Source organism: Chamaea fasciata, unplaced genomic scaffold (genome assembly GCF_029207755.1).
Source record: "Chamaea fasciata isolate MVZ Bird 193981 ecotype frontalis unplaced genomic scaffold, bChaFas1.0.hap1 SCAF_9, whole genome shotgun sequence".
NCBI lineage: Eukaryota > Metazoa > Chordata > Aves > Passeriformes > Sylviidae > Chamaea > Chamaea fasciata.
Window position 1 is genome coordinate 21,268,848 of NW_027094094.1, and position 22,840 is coordinate 21,291,687.

The 22,840-nt window shown below is 41.6% G+C and overlaps 1 protein-coding gene across 6 annotated transcripts in view; it reads left to right on the forward strand.

Annotated features, from left to right (window-relative positions):
• Positions 1-527: 527 nt before the first annotated feature.
• KAT6B (lysine acetyltransferase 6B) overlaps positions 528-22,840 on the forward strand; it is a 109,618-nt gene continuing 87,305 nt past the window's right edge. For 2 of the 6 annotated variants that reach the window (XM_066191463.1, XM_066191464.1), the window contains exon 1: positions 8,068-8,964. In XM_066191463.1, the coding sequence (XP_066047560.1) occupies positions 8,344-8,964 (621 nt within the window). In that variant the 5' untranslated portion in view covers positions 8,068-8,343. Of the gene's footprint in view, positions 758-979; positions 1,151-2,821; positions 2,919-8,067; positions 8,965-22,840 lie in introns of those variants that run through there. The other 4 variants (XM_066191459.1, XM_066191461.1, XM_066191458.1 and 1 more) reach the window with 4 other exon arrangements.

Sequence of the window (22,840 nt, forward strand, 5' to 3'; positions counted from 1 at the left end):
TCCGTACGTGTTATCGCCTTGTTCTTTAAAATGTATTCCTCGTAACATCTTGTTACATGTGCAAACTCAATGGGAGGACAACATCTGTGATTTGTTCACGCTGCTTCCATGCCTCGGACTAATTATGGTATGCTCAAACACAGCCCTGTTCCCCCGGGCCGGGGGAGCGTTCAAGCCCCAAAGGCTGCCTGCCCGTGAGGGTGTTCTTCCATGGAGACACTTCGAATCGCCCCACGTAGGACGGACAGCCCAGCGCGACCCCCCGAGGGCGGCTGAGGGCCCCCGGGAGGCGCCGGTGGTCGCTCCCCGCAGCCGCCTTCCCGCCCAGGGGACGCGCCGCCCCCCAAACTTTATCGCCTTTCCCCTTTTCTCTCCCGTCTTTAAATTTTTTTTTAATTTTTTTTTTTTTTTTTGGGGGGGGAGAAAAGGTGGGGGGAGCCCAATTTCCCACTTGCCAACAGCAGATAAAAAAGTGGGGAGGGACCTCTTCTGTCACAGCCTATGTAGATTAACCTTTCAATTAGCTGTTATCAGGTCCTGTGTCTTAGCACCAGTCCTCGCAATCTGCGTCCGCCCGCACCGGGGAGGCTGGAGGTCTGGGGTGGGTTTCTGTTTTAATTTCTAAATTAATGATAATTGCTCGCGTGGCTCCCCTCCCCCGCCGAGAGCTGAACGCGTGTCTCTGATCTGCCCGTCCACCTTTTAGTATTTTGGAGTGAGAAGAGGAGCCCCGCGGAGGAGGAGGAGGGGAGACAAGGTATTCTCTCTGTATTCATCTTCTTTTTTTTCCCCTCTCGCGGAGGGGCTTAGGGAAGGTAACTGGTGCAATCAATCCGCTGGCTGGGGATTCCCTCCACCCCCTCCCCGGCTCGTCTGGCTCTCCTGGCTGGGTCTCTTCAGTGTGTATGTGTTTGGGGAAGGGGGTGGGGGGAGGCTGTGTTGTTGTTGTGTTCCTGGCTCTGCTTGCAGCCAGGAGAGAGAGCGAGCGGGCGAGCGAGAGACAGAGCGGAGAGAGCGAGCGAGCGAGAGAGAGAGAGGAGCCGCGATCGCGTTTCAGGGGCAGCACATTCCGCAGGAACCGCTGCTGCAGAAACACACACGGGCAGAGAAAGGAGGTCATTGCAAGCAGAGGGGGGAACCTGCATCGGAGGTTAGATTCCCAGGAGTTTATGCGGGGGATAATAGGGAGCATGCGATGGGGTTTGTTTTGCATTGGGTGACAGGCTGCAATTTGCCATAATAACCCCCTTTCCCTCCCCTCTCCCAGCGCAGGGGGCTTGTCACTAGGCTGGGTACTTTTTTTCCTTTAACATCGGAGGCTGATGCACGTGTTTGCAGACACTTGCGCTGGGTAAATGCATTGCAATGCTCTGCGTTTTGCAGGGGAGGGGGAGCAGCAGCAGGAGGTGATGGCTGGGTTGGATGGGGTGGGGAGAGGGGGAATGGAGCGGCGGAGGGAAGCAGGGGATGGCTGAGGTTTTTGTGTTGCATGTTCCCACCCTGTCTTTCTGAGGCGGCAATTGTTCCTTCGCAGACGGGGTGACAGAGAAGTCCCTGCGCTTCGCATGGCGAAACTTGCAGGAACCTGCATGTGGCTGCAGAGCTGGGAGTCATTGTCGTCGTCCCCGTTCCCACCCCCTCCACCCTCCCTCGGCGGTGCGGGGTGTGTGTGTGCGCGATAAGCGGCTGCCAGTGCCAGGCACCTTGGGAGGGTTATGCTGGGAGCATGCTGTTCCATCTCGCCCGCCCGGGCGAGTGCCAGGCTCTGAGGCGCGCGCGTGACGCTCAATATTTAAGGCTGCTCGTTAGTGTGTGTCGCGCGCCCGCCCGCCCTGCCGAGCTGGTTCAGGCGGCCGCCGCCGGTGTCTCGGCAGCGCTCGCGCTCCCGAACAAACTTCGGGAGGGAGAGGGTGGGGCGGCGGCGGGGGGGTGGGGAGGCCGGGGGGTGGGGGGTGCCGGACGGGCGGCAGAGGCAGCCAACGGGAGGGCGGGATTGCGAGAAATCCCGCCCCCGCTCGCGGCGGGTGGCCAATCGCGGGCGCCCGAGGCCCGGCGGCGAGCCGGGTGGGTGGGCGGGGCGCGCGAATGTGTGGCGGCGGCGGCGGCCAGTGTCAGCCCCGGGCCCCGCCCCCTCCCTCGGGTGGGCGGCGTTGAGGGCGCAGGGAAGGGGCGCGCCGCGTGATTGACGGACGCCGCCCGCCAATGGGGGCGCCGGGCCGGTTGCCGGGCGGGCCGGGGCCGCCGTGGGCGGGTGACGGACAGCGCCCCCCGGCCCGTGAGCGCGCAGCGGCGTGCGCGGCGCGGGCCAATGGCGGGCGGCGGTGGGCGGGGCGCGGGGTAGGTAAGGTTTTAATGAGCCTCCATTGGGCTGTAATCAGTGTCATGTCGGATTCACGTTAAGTACAACAGGGCGAGACAAAATGGCGGCGTAGGTGCGCCGAGCCGCGCGCGGCGGCAGCGGGGCGGTCGCGGCGGCCGCGGGCGGCGCGGAGCGGGGCGGGCGGCCCGGCGCGGCGCGGCCCGGCGGCGGGAGCGGCGGAAGAGCCGGCAGCAGGGGGAGCCGCTGCGGCGCCCGGAGGAGGCTCCTCCCCCCGCGGAGGTGAGTGGTACCGGGGGGGTCTCACCTGCCTCCCGCGGGGGACGCGCGGCCGCCGGCCCCGGCCCCGCCCGGCGCCCCGCGGTGCGGGTGCGCGCACGGCCCCGGCCCCGGGGGCTGCCCTGCCCGCGGGTCGCCGTGCCCCGGGGCGCGGAGCCTGCGGGCCGGGGGTTCGTGCCTGGGGAATGGCAGATCCCGGAGCAGGGCGGGCAGGGCGCGGAGCCAGCCCCGGCTCGGCCCCTGTCAGATGCAACAATGCCTTGGCCCGAGGCTCTCGGCGTTGCACATCTCCGTGGCTGGGCTAATACTGCGAAAACCTGAAGTAAGTTGGGGAGGGGAATAGTCCAGCCTGGCAGTGGCGCGTTTTGGGAGTGATGTTCACATTGTGCGTTCTTTGCCCGGACCTTACCTCGCGTACTCTGTCACTGAGCGTTGAAGATAACCCCCTGGCAAGAGCAGGCGGATATCCACCCCTGCTGTTGAAAACCACTATCCCAAGGAGAAATGTTTTCAGTGGAACCCTTTTTCCAGTCGAACTCTTGGCAGCGAGTATCAGCTTCCCTTATTTTCTGCTGTTCTCTAGTACTGTATTTTTAAGCGCTCAGAACTTCCACATGAGAAGGTGGGAAAGGTGAATTTGGGTGATCTTGCTGTTTTCATGTTGTGCTGATGCTGTTTCCTCTGGTGGTGCTTGCTACTGTCATATTGTGAAATGATTTTAAGCATATGATCTCGAAGAAGCTTGTGGGGGATCTCAGAGCACAAGCACTTCCATCAGTTCAGTTCACATGTGCCACTCTCCTCTCCACACCCCCAAGTCTTTGGTGTCGTTTTGAAGTTGCTATAGTGTCTTCACATCTGTCTGTTTCAAGCATACAGATGTGTCGTTGCCCTTTCTTATTATTGGAAACCATATGTTGTGTAAAGAATAATACAATAGCTGGCTTCATGACCTCAGTAATTTTAGGAGGGATGTGAATGATGGGAGAGTCCTTACCAGGATCTGCTTTCTCCCCGTCTCTTTGTAGGGCCATGTATTTTGCAATAGCAAGACAACTATCTTGTCTGTTTTCCATCATTAATTGAAATGGGGGTGGAACACAGAGTTGATTAGCTGCAGAATTCTAAGTAACGGCTTGGAGCAAAGAAAAATGGCAAAAATGGAATGTAATGGCAGTCTTCGCTTCTTCCTCCTCCTCTGCTGCAATCCTTACTTGACCCTGATGCTGCAGCAGAGAGCTGGCCTGCTGCTGCCTCTCCTGAGTGTGTGCAGAGCAGGTAGGAGGGAGCAGAATGAGATTGTGCTTCACAGGTCACCGGCAGGTTGCACAAGTTGCTGTCATCTCTCCCAGCTGTGTCCTCTTCTCCCCACCTTCTTTTAATTTTTGGGTTTTTTTATAGCTGTGTTAACCTCAGTTTTAACAAGTTTAACTGCATTTACGTTTGTGAAAGCCAAAGCAAACTTTTTATTAATTAAAAAACCCCACCTTTAGCTTGTATGTTGTGATATTTGTGTACTAACTTTTAGTTTTGGTTCTGGAGAGAAGCGTAGCTTTTTTTGCTGCTGTTTTTTTTTTTGACAACATAGCTTGTTTTCACAATCTGGATCACCTGGAAGCAATTCCAGGTACTAGTTCAGTCTAAAAACCACCTTATTATAGGATTATAGGATTACTGATGACACCTGAGATTGAAGTGTTCAGTCACTGCCTTCTTTAATTATAATCAGCTGTGCAATGGATGTGTGCATAGTTGCATTCATTTTAAATCCCAAGCTGAAATTTTGCAACTTCATTTTGTTTACTTGATAATTTATGATCTAGGTAAAGGGACAAGCCTTGACTAGAGATGGTTTTTCATGTTTTAGAGGCCATGGGTTTTACTTCCCCCTCTAATGCTTCTGTTCTGCAGCTCTTCAGTGGCAGACTTGTTAACAGATTTGGTCAGTAATATAGTACAGTCAAACTTTCTCAAATGCTTTTATTTTCAAAATGAGATGCCATAGAGCATAGAAGCTGAAATATGACAAATTACATAGAAAGAGCTTAGTGACTCGTGCCATAAAACTTGAAAATTGTCCTGTGCATTTAACAGTATGGAAAATCTATTTTGTGATTGAATGAGTGCTGCTGAGGGCTTGATTAAAAGTTAGTTAATTACAAGGGGAGGAAGATTAATAAATAGACATGAGTGCCTAAATAGACTAATTTATAATCACTTCTTGAAAATGGTATTTCCTCAAAATCTGTTTGGGTAATCATCACATTTTTAATATTAGATGATCTATGACCAGCTATTTGTGCTTTTGGTAGAATTGCATTCTAAACTTAGAAACCTGAATGTAACTTTGTATTTCTGAGTGTCCTGTTATGTTGAGTCTTGAAAGATTGTTTCTAAAACAATTTTTTTTCATCTTGATCTAGTCACTTTGCATGTAAATGTGTATGCTTTTGTCTTGCCAGTCTTGGATCAATTTGTCTTGATTTCTGAAATATCTCCTTAATTTGTAGCTCCAGGATCACTCACCCAAGTTGTTCTGCTGGGAAAGATGTTTGTTAGTAATAAGTTATTCTGACTCTAGTGTGTGGTAGACCTTTACATTGCAGGTGTGGAGGTCAGGGGGCTGCACTTCAGGTTGATGTGCACTCCAAGTGCCAGAGTAAGAGAGGCTCTAAGTTGTGGTGAAACAATTAAAAACTTGGGTTGGATGCACTTTGCATGGATGGCAGAATGAATTTGGATATTGTTGGAAGGTGTGTATTTAGGATGTCTTGATTTTTCCTCCTCAGATATCCTGTTCAGTGCATTGGAAACTCTGTTCCTGCTGATCCACTCTACTGGTGTTGATTTAGTAGGTGCCAGCATGCAAGGAGGTTGTATTACACGTAGGGAGTTTTACGTAAATAAGTAAAAATGTGGTTCTGAATGTATATGGCTGTGAATTCCTGTACCAAGCAGTAGACTTTATATGAAGATATGGGTTTATGCTAACCTTTTGCCACAGTCATTGGCCAATAAAAATTCCTGTAACCCACATGTTATAGCATTTATACTGAAATGTTCATCAGTGTCCAGGAGCTTGGAACAGACCCTGTACTGTGTGTTCTGGAATTTAATGGAAGTGATGTGGTTGCTTGTATGAAATTTAATACAACAGTACTGCAGTAGTTGTAAAACTGAGACAAGTATGTCTGACTCAGCAAATGCAGTGTTCAGCATTTAATTAAGTCGTGACTATCTTAATGAAGACTTACAGTGGAACAGCCCAACTAAATAATTTAAAAAGTAGCTTTCTAGGAATCTGGGGCTTTATATGCAGCTACAGAGAACTTCCAAATCTATAGGAAGAGTAAATGAAATAGTCTGCGTGTGAGTGAACCTCCACTATATATAGGGTTCTGCTTTGCTGTGTTACTGTATTTTCGGTGTCAGATTTGTGAGAGAATTTGTAGGATTTGTAATGCCATGGAAACTCTTTCCTTCCCTCTATTTGTAGGATTTGTAATACCATGGAAACTCTTTCCTTCCCTATATTTGTCTGCATTTTGTAGCTACAGTGTTATTTTGGAATTATCTGAAAACAGTGAGTATAAACAATTCTGTTAGGGAAAGAATGGCTTTTTCTAGCTGGAATAAATAAAAAAGATCTGTTTACAGAACAAGTTATTGTTTGCTTGCAGATACTTGAAATACACAGAGCTGTTACCAAATAGAGCTTCCATGAGTACAGTCTGGAAGCAAGAAACAGGATCCAATCTGTGTGGATCAATAGGGTTCAGTATGTGAGCCAGTTAAGCATTCAGGCCCTGCATTTACATCAGGAATGTGTCTTTTTCAGTCTGGCAGTCACTTGAGTTTTCATATTTATAAATCCGAAGTTGTTTAAGCTTCGATCAGGTTTGAGAAGGACAGATTCATAGAATGAATTGATTAATATTGACTATTTGGGTATAGAAAAATTTTACACTGACCAGTAACCGGCTCTTTTGTTACTAATCCTGTTGTGTAGGTATAATGTGTGAAACATGAGCTGGAGTTTATATTTAAAGACAGTTTTGAGGGGTAGAAGAAGAAAAAGGTAGAGGACCAAAAGTATGTGTTGTTATACTCTTCGTCTTCATAGTTGCACAGGAATCTTTTTAACAAGTTGAAAATAATTTAGTTTACAGTACCGGTTCGGGGTTTTTTCCTAGTTCTAATTTACTCAAGTTTTTTGAACGTGATTGAAATGCAGGATGGCTAGAATAAATGAAAACAAATGAGGTCCAGGACTTGTGTAATCATAGATGATTTTGTTATTTGTAGGCTGCTTGCCAGAGCATTATAAATGTTACTTGCATGTTAACAAATTTGAAATTTTTGCTGTGAAACTGGTGAATCTTCTACTTTACAAGATAACCCATATATTGAGAATGAAAATTTTCTCTTCTGTTTTTTGTTTTCCTTTGATTTGAAGTAATTATGCAATTCTATTAATGCCTTCAAAAGTTCTCACACTTCGTGGCAGAAAAAGCTAATACTTCAAATATATTTGTTTATTCATTATGCAACTCCTGTCTAAGTTTAATTTGTGAGACTTTAAAATTGTTTTATTTTTTTCATATGTGTTCCCAGAATTAATAAGATCTCCTCATCAAGATGTTCTTTCAGGTTTCTTAAATGAGTTTTTGTAGCCACTGAATTTTCTATTGGAGTGATGTATTCCATAATAAGTTAAAAAAAAAAAAAAAAAAGAGTTAAACTGTGAGTCAATAAAACATTTTTCGATGTGATCTCTTTACATATCTTTGTGCTGACAACCTTTTTTTGTGAAAATGCCTCCTGTTACTTTGTTTTCATTTCTGTTCCTAAGGGTTTGTATCAAAAATGCCTCTATTCTGCACACCTTGGAAAGGGGAAGTGCTTTTGTTATGCCTTTTAGTTTTGTAGGTTATTAATGATGGATGTAACTTGGTTCTCATAATTTTGGTTTCAATTTTTGAGTTGTGTAATCAACATGGCAGGACACTAAGGGACAGGATACTGTAAGAATCCTGACTGTTAATAATTTATCTTTCATTGGTTGGGGTTTGGTTTTAGGTTTATTTGGGTTTTGTAGTGCATGGGGTTTTTGTGTTTAATCCATGCAGAAATGGTTTGTAGGCAGTTTGTTTTGGAGAGTATTTTCAGATCCCTTACTGAATGGAAATTGTCCAACAGGTCAGTAGTAGGTTAAGTGTTGGGGTGATGGAATTTAGGCAAACTAAATCCACTGACTGTTATGAGAAGCAGAAGGATTTTGTGATGACTTGTTTGGTGTGGGGTGGAAACTGACAAATGTTTCATATAATATTGCGAAGATTTTTCTGTACTGCAGCATCTCTAGTATGAATGCATGTCTGAATGCATTTTTAATTTTTAATACTTCATCATTAACTATTCTCTCCCTGCCTTTTTTTTTTTCTTCTTTTTTTTCTTTTTTCTTTTTAAAGGTTGCAACAAACTTTCTTTTAAGGACCTACCAGTGTCATCACAGATGAACCCCTTCTACCTTTCGGTAACAGTAACATAATTGGAAAGTTTCAGTCAGCAGGTATTTCTCTGCTTTTTCTGACTCCTCAGGGTGGATATTTTTGACATGTGTCCAAGCAGTGTGTGGAATCCTTTCGTTTGTGTTTGAGGTGTGAACAACCTCTGAAAGATCTGCTAAAAGGATAAGGAGGAACCTCTATGGGTAACTCTTGGCTGGAAACAATTACTGGTCAACCATGGTAAAACTTGCCAACCCTCTTTATACGGAGTGGATTCTGGAGGCTATACAAAAAGTTAAAAAGCAAAAGCAAAGGCCTTCTGAAGAGAGAATATGTCATGCTGTTTGTGCTTCCCATGGATTAGATAAGAAGACTGTTTCAGAACAGTTGGAACTTAGTGTTCAAGATGGTTCTATTCTTAAAGTCACTAACAAAGGTCTTGCATCCTACAAGGACCCAGATAATCCTGGACGGTTTTCATGTGTTAAACCCGGCACTATTCCTAAATCTGTTAAGGGATCTAGAGGAGCTTGTAATGAGCTTCGTAATGTGGATTGGAATAAACTCTTGAGAAGAGCAATTGAAGGGCTTCAAGAACCTAATGGCTCCTCCCTGAAAAACATAGAGAAGTATTTGAGAAGTCAAAATGACCTAGCAAGTATTTTCAACAATCCTGCCTTTCAGCAGAGGTTGCGGCTGGGGGCCAAACGTGCTGTGAACAATGGGAGGTTACTGAAGGATGGTCCTCAGTATAGAGTGAATTATGGCAGTTTGGAAAGCAAAGGAGCTCCAAAATACTCCAGCACCTTCCCAGCTTCCCTTCCACCCGTCAGCCTATTACCCCATGAAAAAGACCAGGTAAGTCTGAAAAATGAGAGCTAATGTATTAATCAACAACTATTCTTGTTATCCTTTGTTTATTTACCTAATACAAAAGTAATGATTCTTCTCGTGCTTTATTTTCCCATTTAATTGTTTATGAGTGGGGATGCATGTCCAAGATTTATGCAGAATGAGTTCTGGTAAATGCATTTTACTTGGCTCCCTGTGTCCTGCCGTTCTTCATTGGATAGTTTGCTTTGTGAATTTTCAGTAGATGAACAGAGCACAGGGAAGAGTAGAGCTGTATGCTCTCTTCTAGGTGTGAGATTGTTCTGTCTTGCCTGGCAGAGTGGTGTAGCTGAAATCTGCAGTGTGATTTGATTGTGGCCTTTTACCTTCATTTTCTGCCAGGATATAGAGATTTTCTTGTGGTTTGACGGCCTGAGATGCCACTGGTAGGACTCGTGATGTTTAAGCAGAATTATTATTTTTCAGGATATTTGTATGTAGATAGTGAGCTTTGAAATGTCAGTTCATAGAAACTGGAATTAATATAAATATTCTAGGAACAGAAGCGAAGGTGTTAGAGTGACAATTTGAGCTAAACTGCAGGATCCTCCTTCTGTTTTACTTTTGTTGCACTCCCTACATGGGTTTATTTTTGCTATTACTTGAGGTTTGTTTTGAAGTTAATTGTTCGCGGGGTTTCAGCCTTGAGGGAGAAAGGGCTATCAATTAATTTTTTGTTTATGAAAGAATAGTGTCAAAGGCATGTCTGCAGGCATTCTTTGATCATTTCCCATTTAGTATGGTGAAGTGTGTTTGGGATTTTCAGTGTACTTGGGGGAAAGAAAGTTACCTGTTGTGGTTGAATTGGCTTACTTAAAATATTTGTAAGTTGATGGTTTGGGGTCCTTTGTTTGTTTTCTTTTGTTGTTGTTGTTGTTTTTGTTTTCCTCTTCTGGCTGGTCAAGTTTGATGGCAGTTGTTTTAGACATGGAATAGTCCCGATAGCTCTTCTATTGTAGGGGTGCCACCAGGGTCTCCTAGAAGCTGCACGGTGGTTTTTGGTGATCTTCTTCCTTTGATGGTGAGATGCTGGGGGGTGCAGAGTAGAAAATGCTCTTATTGGAATTATTTAGTGAGGTCCTCAGGAACCGTTGTTTGGGGAACTGTCAGAGGTGAGTAGTTGTAGCTTTATTTTTGTGAGCTGCTCTAAATTTATGTTAACTATGATTGCATTTATATATGGGTGTCTATTTCTGTCAAATTGGACTTCTTGGTATTTGATGGATGCATGGAGCTTCACGCTGTATAATCAGAATGGAAATTCAAAAGTGCTGCATACTGTGCAATTACTGCTGTAGCCGTACACTATAAACATTTTATTACTTGTAGTGATAAAACTGTCTGTTTAAGTACTTTGAGTTTCTACTGTAATTCTAATACTGTAATGACATGAAAAATTCGAAGGCTGGAGTACTGAGCAACCCAAATAACATCCTTTTGTAAAAACAAAAATCTCCTGTGTTAGGCTACCTACTGGGACTGGCAGCCTTTGCAAGAAATGTTAGTTGGGTCATGGTGCTGAAAAAGCCATTACTGCCATACTAAAATACTGGTATAAGGATAAATCTGTCTTCTAGAAGTTAGCCAAACAAATCTGTTCTCTAGCAAGTGCTTTGGCAAGAAATAAGCTTTCATTTGGGTGCCTCAAAATTAGCAGCGTGACTTGCGTGTTTAAAAACTGGCATACGGTTTTTCCTGACAAAAATAGTTTTGATGTGAGGTTGGTGAATCAGTAGTTTCATGTTAGTGTAGTTTACCACTTAGTTGTGCTAAGTTATTGAGGTTACTGAGCAAATAGATTGAGACTTGTTTTAAATATGGAATTTTTACTGTTCTTGACTATGTGTGACTTTAAATACTTCAGGGACAGTTCTGAAAGTAAGTGTACATAAGGTTTCCCTGTTACTGGGATGTGACTGCATCTTCATTTGAAATTGATGTTAATTAGTGTATGAGCAGGATGGCATTGCAAGAAAACTGTTAAGCTATTTTTATTGGAAGCATTTAAGTGACAGTATGGGGCATATCAATATTATTTATTGAAATTATTACAATAAATGTATCCAACTGGCATCTCTTGGGAATGGCTAATGTTTGACAAGATTGGCATATTTTAAAGTTTCTTTGTCTCTTTCTATGGCTAGCACAAGTAAGAGATGTTGTTTTTTGGGGTGGCTAATTTTGTATATTTGTTTTGCTTTTTTATTTCCTAATATTAGAGGTAACATTCTAGTATGTCTTTTGTTGACCTTTCTGGAGGAAAAGAGCAAACGTAGGGATACACAGAAATCTGTTTTGGTGACCGTGAAAGTTTGAGTAATTTTGATTGCTTTTCTTTCTTTAATGCATAATTAACATCTCATCAGGATGAGGCAGAATATTTGGTCCATTAGAAGTGCATTAGAGCTCTCTCTTTTATCAATCTGAACATTAACACTCGTAGTACCAAATGCAGCCTCTGAACCTTTCTTCCCCAGTGAGTGAAAGGTGATCCGAAGAGACACAGTGTGACCTGTGTGGGACAAGGTGGTTGTGTGGTATGTGGGTGGTTGGTGGCTTGTTTGGGGGATTTTTTGGGTGTGTGGTTTTGTGATTTCTGTTTTTGTTTGCTTGCTTCAATCACCTACTCAAAGCATCTGAGTATATAGTGCACTGAGAAGATAAATACTGTTGAAATGCAGTGGCACTGAGTTTAGTTTTGTAGACCTGGAGCCTTGACTGCGTGACAGGAGTGTTGAATGGTTTGCATTCCATGAAATACTTGGAACTGGGAGCTGGAAGTGCTAAACATTTGTGTTAGTGGTGATGATATGGGGATGCTTTTCTTGTCCCTATTAACTGGGTGGTCCAATTCAACTAGATATAGTTCTCTTGTTTCATTAGATTTAGAAATAGCTGCAGTTAGTTACAGCAATACAGCAGCCATGTTTTCTCCTGTTATCCATAGGCCTGGAGGAAAGGATTTGTATAAAGATGGTGTTTCAAGTGTTATCCTGACTCTTCTGGATTTGGGCAGAGTTGTATCAACTCTTGAGTTGCAGGAAGTGAAAGCATGCAGTGCAGCTGTTTAAATCTTCCCTCGCTCGATCCCTTTCCATTCCCTAGTGTGTATGGAGGGTTGCTTTTCCGACTCTGAACGAAGAGATACAAGTACAAGGTTCATGGAAAGACAGATTTTGTTGGAAGGTCAGTAGCTTTTGGCAGCTATATGATGTCTAGGTGGTATACTGTAAGTGTCATGAGTAGTATACATTATATAAAGGACTTTTCAGTTATCTGAAATATTCTGGTGGTTACATTGAGGTAAATGCTCACTTGATGTGTCAGGACAGGTAACTTGAATCAATGCACTTCAAAAGATGCCTGATTTAGTGTCACCTGGGTGTGTGAAGGACAGCATCCAGCCAGAGGTGGAGCTGCCTTAAGAGTGAAGGTACACTGAAAATAGTGGTACCTTCAGGATGAAGATATGCAGTGTCTTTTATGTCTTGGGGAAAAAAAAAAAAAAAAGAAAAAAAAACCCAGAAAAAATCTTCCTCAAAGAAACAAAAAAACCCCAAAAAACCACACAGAAAGCCGCAAAATAATCCATTTTGTTGTGCAGCAGTTTGATCTTGTGCACTTCACTATGTTGCAGTGCATATTTAAACAATTTAACTGCTCTTATGTGCTCTTCCTTATGCTCAAGAGTATCTTGCATAGATACCCTCCCTTTTGCTTCACACCTTTTCTCACCAAGCATTTTCTGAACAGGGCTGTATGAATATGTTAACCAGAAAATGCAGTGTAAAAACTGGTTACATAGTAGGGGAAGGGTGTGAAGAGAGAGGAAAATTGAGTGATACTTAGCTTTTCAATAAGCCTTTGAAGCATTAAAATGTGCTTCTGGAAATGCAGCAAATTGGTATTTAGAACTTATGGTTAGTTTTAAGAAGGTTGTTTAATTTATCTTTAATGGTGTCAGTTGTGGAATGTCAGTATTGCTGATGCTTTGTGTTTTCCTTGTCACTTGGACAAGCACAAGGAAGGTTCTGAAGTTTGGGAGCTTCATGAAACCTAAAAAGCATTGGGAGTTAGCCATCTCCTGAGCACAAGTGCTGTGTGACTATAAACTCAAAGAAGCACATATTTGTAGGCTGTAGGCAGCTCTTTATTTGTTTTTTAAGACATAATTTAAAAGGATAAATCCAGCTTTTAAAGGTGAAGAGGGGAGTGGCCATTGTAACATTCTGAGGGGCTGTGGGAATGCGTAGTGTATCTCAGCAATTTCATCTTGGCTGTGTTCGGAATAATTAGTACTTGAACTTCAAAGATGTTCAAATGGAGATGGCTTGATGTCGGTTCTCCTCAATGCTCTCTTGAGCAGCTCAGCAACTGTGATTTTCATCTGATTCTTGGCATGAAAAAATTTACTAATCCCTCTTTCACTTTCAGTTTGTCTTTCTAAGCTGACTTTCATGCAAAACTGAACTTGTTTTGTTAACTTTTCTTACCCTGAACTCCTATCTAATTTTGTTTTCACTGGCCTACGTACATTTAGCTTTTCAAAGTGTAACTTGGCATGGGTTGAATTTCAGTTTTCTGGTATGTAGCTTGTGCCAGTGCAGACACTGGGTGTTCCTCCTTCTGTCTTTCAGGCAAAGGGCCAATCTATATAAATTGCTTTTTTGGCATTCAGGCTCCTCCTTGCTCAGTTTTTAAGCTTCCTGCCTTCCTGTGGGTAGGCAGCAAGACAGCGTTGGTTGAGATTTCTTGTTGCTTCTGTCCCTCTACACTTTCCACTGTGCAGAAACAGAAAAGGGAGGCAGAAATGAGTGCACCATGTATCTTGCGGATTTGCACACAGGGGGATATTCGTAGTGCTGAACTTTGGGAGCTGCCTTTTTGTGGTGTCTGGGCTTCTGAGGGCAAAGCTGAGCACAAAATGCAGTGATGGGCAAGTTTCTAGAGTGTTTGCAGTGCTACAGCTGAGGAGACTCTACACAGGGAAATAAAAGAGAAATCTAGGTTTGAACTTTGTCAGTCCATAAAATACTGTTGTCTTTAGACGCAACCTTTGTTTCTCTCCTCATAACATCTTCATGGTGACAAAATACTGAGGAATGTTGGCATTATTTGGCAAACACTCTCATGTTTGTGCTTCTCGTTATTTCAATTCACAAGTTACCTTTATTTCTTGGAAGGGTGGCCTGCACCTTAACCATGTGTAGATCTGGTCCTGGAAGTTCTGGGATGATTGCTGGGTTCTGCTCCTCTTGTGTTTTGGGTTTTGATTTTTTTTTTTTTTTGTGTGTGGGGGGGGTTTGTTGTTGGTTTTTGTTTTATTTGGGGGGTTTTGTTTTGTGTTTGTGGTGGCTTTGGTTTTTTCCTGTCCCTGTAGCTTCTGAAATGCTAGAAGTTCCAACTCTGTGCATAAGCCAAGGGGACATTTAGAAATGGGTCCTACTAATTCCTGAGATACTGGAGCTTACCAGAAATTGAAGTGGAAAATTCTCATCATCCCATATGGTGGAGAAGCACCTTGGACCACTGTATAGATAGTTATATCTGGCTTTGGGGGCTTATTTTTTTGTGTGTTTTACAATTCATCACATTTCGACCAACCCAAGAAGCATATTTGTAAAAGTTTTCTTGAATTGTATGGTGGGAAGTAAGTTAAATACTGCTATTTTCTGAATTAATTAGATTGGTCTGTTCCTTTGTCAGGCGGGGTAGAGGTTAGTTTTCAATTTCTGACATGAATTAGTTTCTGCAAATAGGGTCATATTTGCAGTAGTCTATAGATCCGTGAGGGAAGACCCCTCATCCTTTTTTTCCTCCAAGCTAGATATTCTGAACATAGTTCTGCATGAGGTGCACATGGTTCTTGTTTATTGCAAGGAGCGATTCCAAACCTTATACTGCAAGCTGTTTAATCCTAAGGCTTGCTAAAATTTGATTCTTTTGGTTGTTTCCCTTCAAAATTAATTGGCGTGGCGCTCTGCAATGAGTCCTGTATTGAAACTGACGGCAGTGAGTTAAAGGAATCCTGTGTAGTTCCAGCAGTTCTATTGGTGTTTATTAATCTATGCTGTTTTCCCCAAACTCCTCTGTCTTAACTGGGAGCGACATTGGATTCCTAAACTATGGTTAGAGGTTTTACTCTTTGCATTTTTCCTCCCAGACTAATTTTTCTTCACCTAGTTAATGTGTGGATATCTCCTTTGTCAAGATTCCTTCTAAAACAGAAATACCAGAAGGTTGCCTTAGATATGGAGAGAGCTATCTAGCATGTTTTCTCAGTGCTGTTATGTGTTCGAAGTGTCTTTGCTCTTCAGTGTTCAGTAATAGTGATGGTCTTGACTCTCGGGTATATTTTCTGTGTCGGTTGAAATGTGATAGCAATTCCATATTGTTTCTTATTGTTGCAGGAACTTTATTGTAAAATGTGTTGAAAAATCTTAATAACTTGCAGTTGAAGTTGTCTGCTATTTTTGACATCTTATTTTTTTGTCAAGAAAGATATCAGGTATAGATTAACCGCTAATTAACTGCAGTTTTCCAATTTGGTAGTTGGAAATGGCAGAAGACTCTCACTTTTGAAAGAATTTCAAGCTAGCATTAAGAAAAGACTCAACTGGTAAAAACTCAAAAGTTTTTTTTACAGCTTTGAATCCATTTATGGTTTTGTTCGCAACTTGGTTCTGTGTGTTCAGGACTGTATTTGGGTATAAGGACAGACCCATGATTTGAGGACCTGTTTCAAGCCAGGACACTAGGACTTTGTGGAACCAAGTGGGTGGAGTGCAGCTGTATACTGGAACAAGAGGATTAGGGCTCAGATGGGGCTGTAGAATTTTGAACATGATGGCATGTCAGATCAGGCATCACTTGGCTGACAGACCCACTGCTGTCCTTTGTGGTTACCTGGTAAGTGACAAATCAGCTTTTAAACTAGTGTGATTTGCTTCACACTAATTATTGTATTTGTTGTTATCTTTCCCTATCTGCTTGTATCCCTCATTGAGGAAAATTATTACTGGTGTCACATGGATTTTTCTGTGGGTTTTTTTTTCCTCTCCAGGTTCTTTGTGAAGAGCTTCAATTTTTGCATTTGCAGGCACAGCCAGCCTTCTTGAAATGAAGGGGTGTGACCTGTTACGGGGTTGCCTGGGCAGGCAACTCCAGGGCTGCTGCACTTAGTTCCAGGTTTGTGTGGATTATTGTGACTTCAGGTCGTGCTGTAGATAAGATGTTACATAAGGAAAATCCCCTGTGGTGAGGGAAACTGTGGACTTGTAAATTGTCTGCTCTTACGCCTTGCACTGCAGTACTGGCTACATATGTGCACGAATTTCTGCTTTGTCAAGTTTTTTGGGTCTAGAGGGGCAGAGTCCCATTTTCCTCCCCTTGTGGTTGTGGTGGTACAGTCCAGCAGTTAATGCAGTTCTAGGTGGCGTAGGCTTGAGGCTTCTGGTTTTAATTACAAACAGGACTCTGGCACAGGAAAAAAGCTGTGTATGTTCTCAGCAGAGGTGTCTGGTAGGCACGGCTGATGTTTCCTCGTCTTGGACTAGAAGTGGAGCTAGCTTAAGCTGTGGTGAATTTGCCACACGTTTTCCACAAGCTCCTCAGGAGTTAATTTCATCACTAGTGGTATTTGAATTTGGCTTCAATTTCAGATCTGTTTTTTCCAAAACGGTGCAGATGAATGACTGTAGTTTTAAGAACTAATTTTTATGTAATGTCCGTGTATCCGTGGCAACACTAACTAGCAGTGTTTGCATTTGGCTCAATAAAAGACAAATGTCAGCGGCACCTGAGTTTCAGACAGAGTATAGGCAGTTCTTTACTAATGAATAAGTAGAATCATAGAATTAATTAGGGTGGAAAAGACCTCAAAGGTCAGTGAGTCCAACTGTTAACCTAGCACTGCCATGTTCACCGTTCAACCATGTTCCTAAGGGGCTGCATCTGCATGTTTTGTGAATGCTTCCAGGGACAGTGATTCCAACACTTCCCCAGGCAGCAGGAAATATTTACACATAACAGTTGAAAGGAGTACAGCCTAGATAAAAATGCATAGATGTGTGGGACTGTTGCGTTAAAGCACCTCTTTCAGAACTACATGTTGGGTGGTTATAGTGAAGGTGGAGACTGCTCTTTTTCAGATGGAAAAATAATGGGAGGTAACTGGCATATGTTGCATCAAGGGAAATTCCAGATAGATGAAGGAGAAAATCCTTTAAAACGAGGATGGAGAGACATGGAACAGGCACTCAGAGTGGCTTCAGAATCTCCATCCTCAGGGGTGATCAGGGCTGGACTAGGCAATGTCCTGAGCAACCTGTTTGATAAAAATGTGAATAATACCTAACTTATGAGTTGTGTGGAATTCTTTAAAATGCTTAGCATTTCTAGATAGTGAGCAGTAGTTAGAATAGACATTATACAAAAATATGGTTAAATGGGTGATAAAGTCTGTGTTTGAGTCTGAAAAGACTCTTAAGACCAAAATAAGCTCTGTAATGACCACAGAACTTAAAAGTAGCTAGTTAACAAGTTCTGTGTTTATGATGGCTGCTGTATTACTCTTGTCTATACCAAATTTAAAGATACTCAGCTTTCATTTCCTACTTTGATTTTTCTCTCTTGACCTCTGAATGCTGGGATGCCTGCTGTAAGAGTCGGTTTAACAAGAATCTGTTAATGGTGGAGGAAGAGGACAGTGCATTGACTCCTGCAAGTAATTATTTGGTTATCAGTCAGTTTATAAATATAAACTTGGAGCTTAATGTAATAAACAATGGAGTTATACATAAACATGGTATTTGCTGATCTGGATATTTTTGCTCTGCCTTGAACTGTCTTAGCTCTCTTCCCTTTCCTCTTTATCCAGGTGTAAAAACTGAATGTCACAAAAAACTTATTAATGCTGTTTTGCAAATATTAATCTGCTTTAATATTGAAAAATTGTATACTAAGCCCAAAGTATTTATTTTTATATGTTTGGTGTGCCATTTGGCACTCATCTAGCAAAGCAGGCTTTTGGATGTTAGAGGTGTTTTCTGAAGGTCTGAAATGGATAGATAAATCAGTCAAGAAATCAAACCACATGCAGGGTGGGTTCTCAAGGTAGCAGCACGTGTTAAGTGCCTGTAGGATGGTCTGTTACTGTGCTTGTACGTGGATGTTTTAACTACGTTCAAAAGTGCTGGAGCTGATGCTCTCTTGGAAACCCGTGACTTGCTCTGTGGCTTATTCAAAGCATTGCTCTTGTTGGGTCACTTGACGGGCTTGTCTGCCATACACTTAAGGAAGGAAGCTATTGGTACTTGTATTCAGTAAGTTCTGTGCTTTGCCGTTTGGAGTTCTTGTGACAATGGAAGTTATTTTTGCTTTGTGAATTTGTGCACTGTGTTTAAAAACCGGTGACTAGGTGCTCTTCTTGCAGGCGTGATTTCATTCTTTCAGTGGAGAGCTGCAAGAGTTTTTTCTGATCTGATCATGAGTTGGGTGATAGGAGTTTTTTATTTAGATTAATAAACCACCACAGGGATCTTCCTTTGTGTTCCAAACTTTCTGTACTGCTCTGAATTCAGGATGATACCTCAATTCTGACTGTGAATTCAAGTAAATAAATGTGGCTTTATTCAGCCTAGGATTGATAGATTTTGTTTTATGTCTTCTAGAAAATACTAGTGATGGAAGAAAGCAAAACTGCTCATTATCTGCTAATATGAGCCAGAATCTGAATGATTTGTATTGTTTTTTTCTCAGTATTGTCTTTGGATGTATTTTGAAGAGACCTCTGCATGACTTGTTTTTTAGAGAAGAGCTTGTAATATAGCTGAGGAAAAGCCTTTTCCATTTCCTGATCTCTGTCTGGTGCTAAAATTTTAATTTGCTTGATGTTTTGCTAATGCAAATGAGTTTTGCTAAAACAAGTGTATTTCTAATTTTATCAGAGGTTTTGTATGGAATTTACTTGTAAAGATTAATGCCTTAAAATTCTGGTTTTGCTCCCATGTAGCAGGGAGGGGAATAATAAAATAGTTATAGTTGCTAAGTGGTGTTAGCATTGAATCCATTATTTTGCTTTTCCTGTCAAAAATATTTATCTTTGTTTTAGTGGACTTGTGTCTTAGCTTTCAGTTTCTGACATCAACCTTAATAGCAAATTCCTTCCTTTCCCCACAACACATCCACGTTTACTTCACTGTTACTGATACTGTGAGACCAGCAGCTTCAAGTAAGGTTAGCTTTTGTCTTTTATGTGCACAGCTAGAATGACTCCCATTGTTATTGCTTTCTTATTAGGGCATGACAACTTGACTTTTTCTTATTTAAGATATGTATTTAATAAATTTTACCAATTAGAGTAGACATCTGTTTGGAGATCAGCAGCAATCAGAATCACTTATGAAGAAATTGTTGGCTCGTGATGCATCTGAAATATTTCTGGAAGTTCAGCTTCTTTTAGCTGTTGCTAAGAGATAAATTTTCACTGACATGAGTGATGTGAGGACATGTCAGCGTGCTACCAGTTGTTTTATAGGCAGTCAGCTCTGCCGCCTTGCAGATGGTTGGAAAACTCTTGGTAGAGGGTAAATGTGTGCTGATTATCTCATTGAATTAAGGTAACCTTTTGTGGTTCATTGAATTCTGCAGAGCAGGCACTGAGCAGCTGCTCTACTGTTGAATTCTGGATTTAGGGAATACAAAGGTTATGCTAAAGGGTGTTTAGTCCTGTTCCAGGTACTGAGCATTGGACTACTGTAAGAATGTCTGATTTCACACTACCTTTAAAGTGTTGGTGTCTTACTGGATTGGTAACTGTGTTCAACATTTTAACTAAACTGAGTTTTTCAACTTCGTTGTTACCACATGGTCATTTCATCTTTTCAAACTTTGAAAGCTCTGCCTTTCTTCAAGCGGTGCCAAGGGGAGAAGCTTGTTTCTGCCTGGTTAGACTTGCCTCACATATAGTTTAAGCAATCTGATGATTATCAAGTTCATAAATACATTTACTTTGGATTACATTTAGGAGTGTACACGTAATCTATGGGAGTATATTTAAAGGTCATAGTTCACTGTCATGTTAAAGCTTCCATGTAGACTTGTTTTCCTCATCCTTTAGAAAACAAATTAGTACACAGAATTTTATTAAGGACTATTTTCAAGATTTGAAGTATTTAGTTTCTAGAATGATTTCATAAAGGGATTGGGGAAGGAATCGTAGCATTCCACAGACCAAGCTGAAAGTACTTGGAGTGCAGAAAACATTTCTGGATTGCTAGTGTTTACATACTTTTTCATAAAACAATTAAGGTCTTCAGATCAGTAGAGCTTTGTCCAAGAAAATTCTGTTTTGTAAGGATCCAAAGGTGAGTTGTTCTGAGAATATTTCAAGTGCTTCAGAAATTCAGTGGGTAAAGCATAAATTGAATAAGGTGTTGTTATGTCAGCTATATATATAAAGGGGTGTGCTTGTGTACCTTGCTGTATAGGAGGGGATAATAGACACTTCATATAGACCTTATATTTAAGGGTTGGTGTCTAATGCATGTTACAGAAAAATGTTTTTCAGATCCAGTTTAGGTTCATCTTCCCTGCCGTGTTTAAGTGTAATTTTGACTTCATTCCTGGAAGCTTTGGAGGTTCATTTATTTTATCAAGTATATGATGTTTTACAGGGTTCTTATGTTTCCTTTCAGTCCACATCATACACTGAGTAGACTTCTACCAATAAACAGTTGACCATCTTCTGTGCGGTTTCAGAAAGTGTTGTTGGGCTGTTTCTGTAGAAATTATATTATTCAAAAACTAGAAATTCTGTTTTAATGGTAGGATTATAATGAAAATTCTGATTAAAAATCAGTATTTGGGGTACAGAATTTAGAAATGAATCTGTGTTAAATGAATTTTGTTCCATAAAGCTGTAACACAGTGGGATGTGATATTCTCAAACCCAGGAACTGAAGTGTTTTTTCTGCTGTAGAAATAACACAGTCGAATGATACATCTTTGAAATGATGTGAAAAGGAAGCAACTTCATATTTGTTTCATTACCCCCAATATATTTTTGCCCTAATAAGCAAATTGGTTTCCATTTCTGAAGACAGTGCTGAAACACTTAGTGAAATACAGTCTGTCATAAATGCTCAAGATTGCTTCTCAGACTGAAGAAATTGTTCTTCTCTTGCACCTAGTGCAATTTTAATGGATTTTTTTTCCTTTGCCTTTTAGTTTACTGAAATGCTGACGTCTAACTCCAGTACATTTCCAATAATTCTTCTCTACCTCTGCTTTGTATCAAACAGGTTTCTTTTGTGACCTGGTTTGTGTTTTGAAAGTTAATTATATAAAAATCTGAGATATTGTCATAGCTTTAAAGAATGGTGTGCTTAGCATCTCTAAGATTGCCTCAGTGTTAAAACTAACTATTATATTTCATATAAATATTATATATGAAAATCAAATCTTTAATCTCTTAGCAACCTTCCCTAGAATGTATTGCATGGCTAAAGGTAAACTGATATTAATTCTTTCTTCAGGCAAAGCAGACCAAAATGTAATATCTCCTGCAGTGGTACCTTTCACTTGTGAGGGACTGTGGCCTCATTGGAGATAAGGATGAAGATAAGGCAGGTTGCATGATGACTTCAAAAGTACAGCTTCCAGTATCAGAGTTGGAAATGGCAGCTTCTGACTCAGCCTGGGTTACAGCTCTGCTGTTCACTGCTGCTGCTACTATCTAGCCTAAAATGGCCCAGATAAGCCTTGGGCATTCTTGTGTCAACTTGGAAAGTTACTCAGTTGTGTGATCTAGCAGTCCCCTCCACCTCTGATCTTTTTAAGGCCTGTAAAAAAGGGTGCTTGCTTTTGGATAGCTTTTCAATAAAATATTGCAAAATGCTACAGTTGGAGAAAAAACTCCTGAGTTTGTTAATTAAAATTTAAACAGTTTTCTTGGAAGGAGTTTCACTGGGAGGAGGTACCGCAGGGAATATTGCGTATTACCATATAACACTCTTCATTGAATACGAGCTGTTAGACTATAAAGCTAGTAAGGGAGTAATTAAATTCTTAATTGGGGCTGATATTAGCAGAGGTACAAGGACAGGTGTTTTGATACAAACAAAACAGCAACAGGGAAGCATGACTTAGAACTGCTTTTCAAACTAAGGCAGCAGCTCTTGCTTGTTAAGAGCTCTGTGAAGTTGCATTTGTTCTCCTATACTCTCTTGATATGCTGACTTTTATATACAAGCAAAAATACCACTTTTCCTAAGAGTTTTTAATGTAGTGCTACAAAAAACTTTATTTAAAAAAAGTAATGTTTATATTTTATTTGCGGCTTTAATGCATTTGTATTCACAAACCAGTAAACAATTTGTTTACATTTTTTTTTTCTTAGTAGATCTATTAAATTCCATCACAGCTGTATTTGATACCACTTATGCCATCAGCACTTGCACCTGCTGTGGTTAGTACCACAGAAGAGAGGTTTGGTATTTATGCTCTGTGCTGTTTTTTTTTGTTTCTTAGATGTGCTTTTTCAGGCTTGTCCAAGTGTAGCACAGTTTAGAACAGGTACCCCACTTCGTGAAAACAGTAGCAAAACACAGGGGTTTTTTTTTGATTTTAAAAAAGTATTTTTTCAAAATACATTTTATGCCAGTTTAGCAGAAGTACATTGAAGGAATTTTTTGTGATTGGTGTTGGTTGTTTAGCTTCTTCAGCGTGCAGCTTGAGTGGAAAGCTATCGTCAGTACTTCCTTAGCAGCTTCATGGAGGGTACTGACAAGTGTCCTGTTATGAAAATAATGTCTAATCTATATAAAACCTTTTCACGTGACAT